At 38.5% G+C, this 8,066-nt stretch overlaps 1 protein-coding gene across 1 annotated transcript; it reads left to right on the forward strand.

The window, feature by feature from the left end:
- Positions 1-312: 312 nt before the first annotated feature.
- On the forward strand, positions 313-2,492 carry LOC113356222. The gene is made up of 2 exons (XM_026599290.1): positions 313-1,244; positions 1,739-2,492. Exons 1-2 carry the CDS (start codon positions 554-556, stop codon positions 2,353-2,355), a joined length of 1,308 nt encoding a protein of 435 aa, XP_026455075.1. The 5' UTR covers positions 313-553; the 3' UTR covers positions 2,356-2,492.
- The last annotated feature ends 5,574 nt before the right edge of the window (positions 2,493-8,066 follow it).

Genomic DNA, 8,066 nt, shown 5'->3' on the forward strand with positions numbered 1-8,066 from the left:
TAAAAAATGGTTCATCGATCCTAAAAAAGCTAGACACGAATTCGAGGTGTATTGAGCCGATTTACAATGCAGCTAGATGATGGGCAATTGCCATGGACCGACCTAATCTAAGTATCTAAATCCTTAGACCCATGCCACAGAGAATAATATTTTTGTAAGAGAAATTATTTAAGTAATCCTGTAATAGATTAATGTGCATAGAAAAGATCACGAGATAATTAGAGAGTGATTACATAGTTATTAATGATAATGATGGTGCAATGAATGGGAAGGAAGGAATCTTTAAAACTGTGTACCCAAAAAGACCCTACCACCACCACCATTCCCAAAATCCAAATCAATTCAACACTCTACTATACAGCTAAGCTCACTCTTCCATACTACTCTACTCTTTAACTCTCTGCATTCTGCAACTTCTCATTTGTTATTTTGACTCTTCAATCCCATCTGATCATATACAAACAAACAGCAAAACAAATTCTCCCCCTTTTCAGCTCACCTCCATCACATACAAACAACCATAAGAATTTCAAATAATTTCTAGTCTTCAGCAATGCCTGAAACTAGAAATTATAGAAAACCCACTGAGAAAACTCACACAATATCATCACAAAAAGAGAAATCTTTACCACCACTAACAAGAACAGAAACTAATACTGCTACTGCTACTTCACCAGCAGCATCACCACCTTCTTGGGTAGTGATGAGAAGTATATTTTCATGTAAACATGATCAACAAGAAGAAAAACAAGAAGCAGAACCCATTTCTACTACTAAAGAAGGAAACAGTAAAAGATGCAAAAAAATGGTTTGTTCTGGTTCATCTCTTTGTAGTAATACAAAAGTAATGCATAGACCTGAATCATTATCTCCTGAAAGTTCTAAGAAATGGGGTTCTTCATTAAGTGCTTCTTGTTCATCTTCTTCTAATGGTTCTACTTCAAGAAGATCTAATGGAGTTATCTCTACTTCCTCCGTTTCTACTACTGCATCCTCTTCTTCATCAGCTTCATCTGCTGCTGCTGGTACTAGTAGTACTACTCGCTCATCTGGTGGTGGGTCTTTTAGAGGAATGCAGTTTAGAAGACTATCTGGTTGTTATGAATGTAGAATGGTTGTTGATCCATCTCATTTGGTATCTAGAGATCCTTCTTTGAGAAACACTCTGTCTACTTGTCCTGTCTGTGGAGAAGTTTTCATGAAAACTGAAGATTTAGAACTTCATCAGTCTGTTAGACATGCAGGTACATATCCACACTTACTAGCCCACTACAGCATTACATTTTTCTGTTCATTTAGCAATCTGTTACTGTTGCACAATTACATCTCTCTGGCTTTCTAACTTCAATATTTTGCCTGTTTTGGGTGTAATTTTGTTGTGATCTGATTCTATCTTTGCCATGATTGAGAAATTTATCCTCTTTAATGGAAGTTGGATCTAACAAAATAAAGTGACATTTATTTTGATTCTGGAAGGGTTAATCTACTAGTAAGGCAAGATTTTCAGTGTACCTAATTCCCACATGGTGTGCCATTTTGGGCTATTCAGTTGATAATATGGAAGTTCAAATCAAGTTCAGATTTCAATAATGCCAATCTTATGACATTACTATTCTCTTTGGCTCAAGTCCCCAGTGATCCATGGGAACTGGTTTTTGTTATGTGTATTGTTTTCATGTTCTTGCATCCATCCCAATTTCGCCATTCTAATCCTCTTGTTTGTTTGTCTTTGATGCAGTATCTGAACTGGGTCCTGAAGATAGTAGTAGAAACATAGTTGAGATTATTTTCCAATCAAGTTGGTTGAAGAAACAAGCACCGGTCTGTAAAATTGAGAGAATTCTCAAAGTCAATAACACTCAAAAGACCATAACAAGATTTGAGGATTACAGAGAATCCATCAAAACAAAAGCAAACAAGCTTATAAAGAAACACCCAAGATGTGTTGCGGATGGAAACGAACTACTTAGGTTCCATTGCACAACTTTTGTATGCTCAATCGGTGTGAACGGGTCGTCTAACCTTTGCAATTCGATTCCGCAATGCAATGTTTGTAGCATCATTAAAAATGGATTTAAGATTGAAGGAATGACAGGAGGAGGAGGGATTTGCACTACTGCAACTAGTGGAAAAGCTCATGATAATGCTAAAATCACGTCTCAAAAGGAGAAGCGAGCAATGTTAGTCTGTCGAGTAATTGCGGGTAGGGTTAAAAGGAACCAAGATGGATCAGGAGCTGAAGAGTTCGATTCAGTTGCAGGACCTAGTGGGATTTACTCAGATTTAGATGAGCTATCAGTGTTCAATTACAAGGCTATATTACCTTGTTTTGTTGTGATATACGGAGGGTTTTAACGGCGCGGCATGTACTAGATTTTGGTTTTCAGTTGTGCTGCATACTGCATAAACACTATGTTATGTAATCTTTTGTATTTGTTTTGAATGTAATTCAAGATTTTCTTCTGCTTCTATGTATGTTCTTGCTTTCCCGCCTGACATTCTTCATAAGTTTGTTAGGTCTATGCTGACTGACCATTTTGGTTTTTGAGGACTTAAACGCTCCTTCAAAATCAGCAAACCGGTAAATGTTGCCTCAGCCTCAGTTTTAAACACTAGCTAACAAAGAGTGACGGAATTGATTTGAGCCTATATGTTAACAGTTAGAATCTAAAAGCTCAAGCTCCCTTGAACAGAGGGACACCAACCAACTCGGCAAGAAGTTATGTCCCTTTTACATATTTGTAGGTTGCAACTAATTAAGTCACAGTTTTGGCTTGTCTTCAAGCAATAACTAGATACATATGGTTTGTATCCCAGTGATAGATGACTAAAAACACTGATACCATCAAATACGAGACTTGTAGACCGGTGGTTAAAAGAAAAAGAACTAGTCGTTGTACAAATGCGACTATCTATAATGATCTCGAAGTATGTTATGTGTCTCAGTCAGAGATTTCTGCATAAAATTTACCAAAGCAAAGAGTTTATTTGTTCCTTACTCCTATACGAAAAGTGCAGAATGGAATTCTTTCACACTACACAATCTCTTTGTTTATACTCAATTTGCCATTAAAGCATCAAAAGAGGTTAAATTGGAGTAATCTTTTCGTAAAGGAAGTACTAATGGTGTTATTTTAGAGAGTCAGCTTTTGGTGTAATAGATAAAGAAGATTATACGTATAATACATGCTAAACCCAATTTCATAACCACTTTGTTTTGAAACTTGTACTAATATCATTTAAAGTTGATTCTAAGTTATCTTAAAAACAAATCTTTTTTCATGTGGGGAAGTATCTATTTGAAATTTTGAATGGTTTGGTGTTGATCATGCATGACCGATAATTATATTCGAATTCGAGTTATATTTTACTGAAATCTTAAACATGTGCGAGAACTAATATGGTGGGTATTTAGCCTTGAGAATCAGCAGAGTAGTACTCCCGCCACAATGTATCTGCTTATCAGCATTGGCGTTGCCTGAATCCGTTCGGCAATGAAACCAGCCTATTATTTTGAAACGGAGGGAGTACAAAACCACTATCTACACAAGGACTCCCGGACGATTTGCTTGAGTTATAGGACGCCAAGATATGTGAAACATGCAATGATGGTGTCCCAGGTAAGAAAAAATGAGGATGCTATATAGTACAATCTTGTTTAAGATACGGTGTAGTAACTACTACTTTACAGGTAGTACGTACGATGAGCATGTTGCTACTTGCTCAGTTTTCAGTTTTCACTTTGGGAAAAAGAAACGGTAAAAAGAAGGTCTGGGTACCCTGAAAATTAAAAGCTTTTAAAAGAAGAATAAATTCGCTGAGTTTCTCAAAAGAACACAAAAAGGAAATCAATACACATGGTCATGGTGGAGTCGGTAAAAATAGGAATTATGTGATTGAATTAAAGTTGGTCGGGTTTGTGTTATATGAAATGATACATACACACAGAACACTACAGTACAGAGTGCAGATGAAGTTAAATGATGGAGTACATTCATTAACAGGTGATTCTACCTGGCAGAGGACATCTTCTTAGTTTTTTTTGACAAATGTGTTAAAATTTCGATAAGTTTAGGTAATTTACTTTGAATGGCTACTTCGATAAGCGGAGATCCTATGATCCCGGGACTGGTTTTTTTTGTTCTTTTTTACCATGTCATGATTGTTGGGAGGATAATAGTAGTCACTGATTTGGCGGATTTCATTAGCTACTCTCTCCATCCCTGATATTACATAGTACTATATAGGAAGAGAGGATTAATTCTCTTATATTAAGAAAGAAATTGTCCGGTCTTTTATTATAGACAAGAACTTCTTTTTCCTCCCAAGAGTTCGATATCATTGCCAAGCCCATGAGTGAAGCCCAGCCATAATAGGTCCAAGTCCATCAGACTCAGTCCTGGATCAGTGAGTCAACTCTCCGTACTCCGATTCCGGTAGAGTTTTTTCTGTTTCTGACTGATCCAGGCAAACTTCAGGCGTTTTACACTTCTGCTCTTTCCCTGCATAATCATATTCATCTGAATCACACACATTCATTCATTTATCAGGCCTAAGCTTAACTTGATGCATACAAACCATGGCAGCAAGCACCAACACCATTCTGCTCTAATATGAGTCCGCAACACAGGTGCAACCATCTCTTCAGCTCCTCAATCCTGCAGCTGCAACTAAACTGCACCATATCAGCTCCTTGCAAGTGCCCAACATAATCAACCACCTAGTTAGCAGCTGCAACCCTTTATGACCACCACAACAACCATTCTCAGCAACACTGTCCACTAGCACCAGTAACTGTATATTGCAGTTCAGCTTTCTTCCCTGCAGTTCCATTGCCATCTTATTACCGCTCCAATTCCACCATTCCGTTCTCATTTGTGTACCAACAGCTAACACTTCTTCTTGCTCTTACTGTTCAAAACCAAATTCCTTCCTCGCAACTGGAACTGCAACCACCATTTCAACTCAGTCATATGTAATGAGCTAGCGTAATCATCTCCTGCAACTTTCATTTTCTTTTCCATTAACAGCCAGCTGCTTCTCAAACATCTCCAGCTCTGCGCAATCCGCTACAATCTTTACTGCAAACATTTCAGAAGCACCGTAGAACAGCTGCAATCTCACATAATCCATCACCACCTGCACCTGCAGTTCAATATCTTCAGAACTCTCTTCTTCTACACTCACTGTAAACTCAAAATGGGTAAGAACCCACCGATCTATCACTAACCCAGATTACTTCACAGACTCATCAGTGCAATTCATGCCTGCACTTGAGTTCAGCTCCAACTGTTCATCTACTTCACTGCAACCTGAGTCTTCTCTATCTGTCTTGTACTACCTGAGCAGCATCACCATTTGTGTAACTGTATCTGTAATTCAACTCAATTACTAATTCATCCAGTATCACCATAGACTACCACTCAGACTGCAATACCAGTCCATAGCACCATCATTCTTTGTTCTTTGTTCGACTGCAAACCACCAACAACACCAGTTCTCGGCGTTGGCACAAATTCCATCTGCAGCTTACATCCCTGCAACACAGCTCAGTCACCTGCAACATCAAGCTTAGCCATCTCAACCTGCAATTGCAATTCCAGCAGCAACAAACCCTCCGTAGCAATTTCTTCCTTGGTTTCTAGGTAGCAAAACCATCAACCAATTCTTCCCTGTTCTCTGTAATCAGCAACAATCACAGACAGCACCAGAATCCAATTCTTCTATCTCAGAACCACATTCAGTCCCTTGCCTTCTTGGCTCAATGCCTGCTCAGCTCAATCCCTTCCTTCAACTGCATCACTAGCTGCAACCTACACAAGCTCAGGCCAGAACCTCAGCTCCATTATCTCAGCACCATAATCACTTCTTCTCTTCTCTATTAAGCCATTCTACAACAGCATCACACCTGCAATGCATAATTACTCGCAGTTCCATTCATACACAGACCAACACTTAAATTGCAGCTTCAATCACCAGTTCAAAGGCCTCCTACCAATTCCATTCACCTTCTTTGTAGTTGCTCAGAATCACCACCAGTTCAATCCCTAGTTTCAGTCTTACCAGAAACTGCATCTTGTCATTCAGAGCCATGGCAGCAACGCACAACCACCTTGCTTTATGTCCTATTATTTTGTTCTTCAGTTTTGAGTTCATGTTGCTGCCAGAATCACACTCAACACCAAAGAAAAGACCACCTGCAATTGAGTTCAATATCAACTCAGCTTCAGCTGCTCAAGAGACATACCACCAATACTGTACAAAATCATTCCCTTGCTCAATTTTGTAATTCGAGCAACAAATACCACCAACTTCTTCTTCCATTTCGATTCAATCAAATCCCACATCAACTCAAATCCTAATTTCCCAGCAGTAGATTCACTACCACCAGCTTCAGAGGCAAACCCATTTCTGTCTCCAATTCTTCTCAAAAGCAACATCCATTCAAACCCCATATCATCTACATCTAATGCCATTCTCAGATTCCTTCGAAATCAACACAAACCCATTTGAATACTCGCCCTAATTCTGCATCTGAGCTCGAATCTCAATCCTGCTCAATCTTGTTCATCTTTTCTTCATCTGTTGCAGCTCAATCACCAGATTTCTTCCATCCAACGTTCTTTCGGCTTCAATATCTCTATGCAAATCTGCTTTCGTCTCTCGGGATTCAGGTTAAAATCCAGCCCTACTTCCCTCTTCTCTCTCGGAAGCAACAGACTGAAATTGCAGAAGAAAGTGACTTTCTTCTTCTCGTCCTGGTTGATAAGGTTGCAGGTACGGCAGGTATTTAGACACCCCGGATGATGGATATGGGACACCAAAATGATCTTGTACTGTCAGTTCCCTAGAACTGACAAGCTTAACCAGTGATTTTGCTCATAACTTTCACATACAAAGTCGGAATGACTTCATTCTTGCGCCACTGGCTTCGTCTTTTCTTTCTCTTCAAGATGATGAGAAGAAATCCTGGACTTGAGCGAGTTCCACTTCTTTTTGCTACAATGACTCCAAAACACCTACTAACTCAAAAGTAAACATAAGATATATAATTTACAAGAAAACTCGCAAAGAAAGCATAAACAATAGATAAATATTAAGGTGTTTATCACACCTATCAAATTTCCCCACACTTAGACCTTGCTAGTCCTCGAGCAAATCAAACAAAACAAATTCTAAATCATACATACAACTCTGTGTCGTCGAGGCTACGGTTACTCTTAGCATAAATAACAAGCCTTTAAACCCCTAGGTATCCCTAGTGGACGAGTTTTAGTCTCGTGAAGGTTTACAAGAGGTATACCCACAAAACCTATTTTCCCAACTTACTAGTTCTCCGAAATGATAGCATCCAACGCGCTAAGAAGACATAGAGATTCTGCACACTAGTCATATGAAGTTAGACACATAAATGAACACAATCTCATCCTTAAAAGTTGAGAGAGAAATAACCATCCCTTCTCGAAATAAATTCGGGTTCAGAGTGATCAAAAGTCTCGACTCTGCCTCACAAGAAAGGGTTTTATGATACTGCTTTCAATAATAAACAGCTTTTTGTGGGTCACACATGTGTCAAGGTAGGAATGAAGAGAGAATATTGCGACACGTTGAATGGTAGGAAGGCAAAAACCCTCCGAATTTTTTTGAAAACCCACATCTTTTATTCATTTTGAAAACCCTTTTTCTGACGATCTCTAAGAAAGGAAATCAACCACTTAACGAAGGTGGGAATATGCTTACTTACCTCGTTATCCGTTCGGCGTGCAGTTAGCACCACTCTCACAGCATCCATAGAAACGTCTTCGGTCTTCAATCCTTGTCTTCATCTTCGTCTTCGGTCTTCAACTCTTGATGATAAAATCTTGAACTTCGTAAAATCTTGACAATGTAACTCTTTCCTCTATTCCTTGTTGCTTGAAACCTCATTATGGAAATTTCTTCTTCAATTGGCTTTATTGAATGAATACAAAACCAAAAACGAACTAAACAAACCAAAATATGATGCAATAAATTATTTTTTTTCTTTTTTCTTTTTCTTTTTTTTCTTTTTTTTTTTTTTTTTTTTT

The sequence above is a fragment of the Papaver somniferum genome, chromosome 3 (genome assembly GCF_003573695.1).
Source record: "Papaver somniferum cultivar HN1 chromosome 3, ASM357369v1, whole genome shotgun sequence".
NCBI classification, from domain to species: Eukaryota; Viridiplantae; Streptophyta; class Magnoliopsida; order Ranunculales; family Papaveraceae; genus Papaver; species Papaver somniferum.

Bases quoted from the DNA above. Each gene is read 5' to 3' on its own strand.
- LOC113356222 (XM_026599290.1), top strand. From the start codon at position 554: ATGCCTGAAACTAGAAATTATAGAAAACCCACTGAGAAAACTCACACA. The intron at 1,245-1,738 runs GTACATATCCAC...TCTTTGATGCAG, and splicing joins TCAGTCTGTTAGACATGCAG to TATCTGAACTGGGTCCTGAA.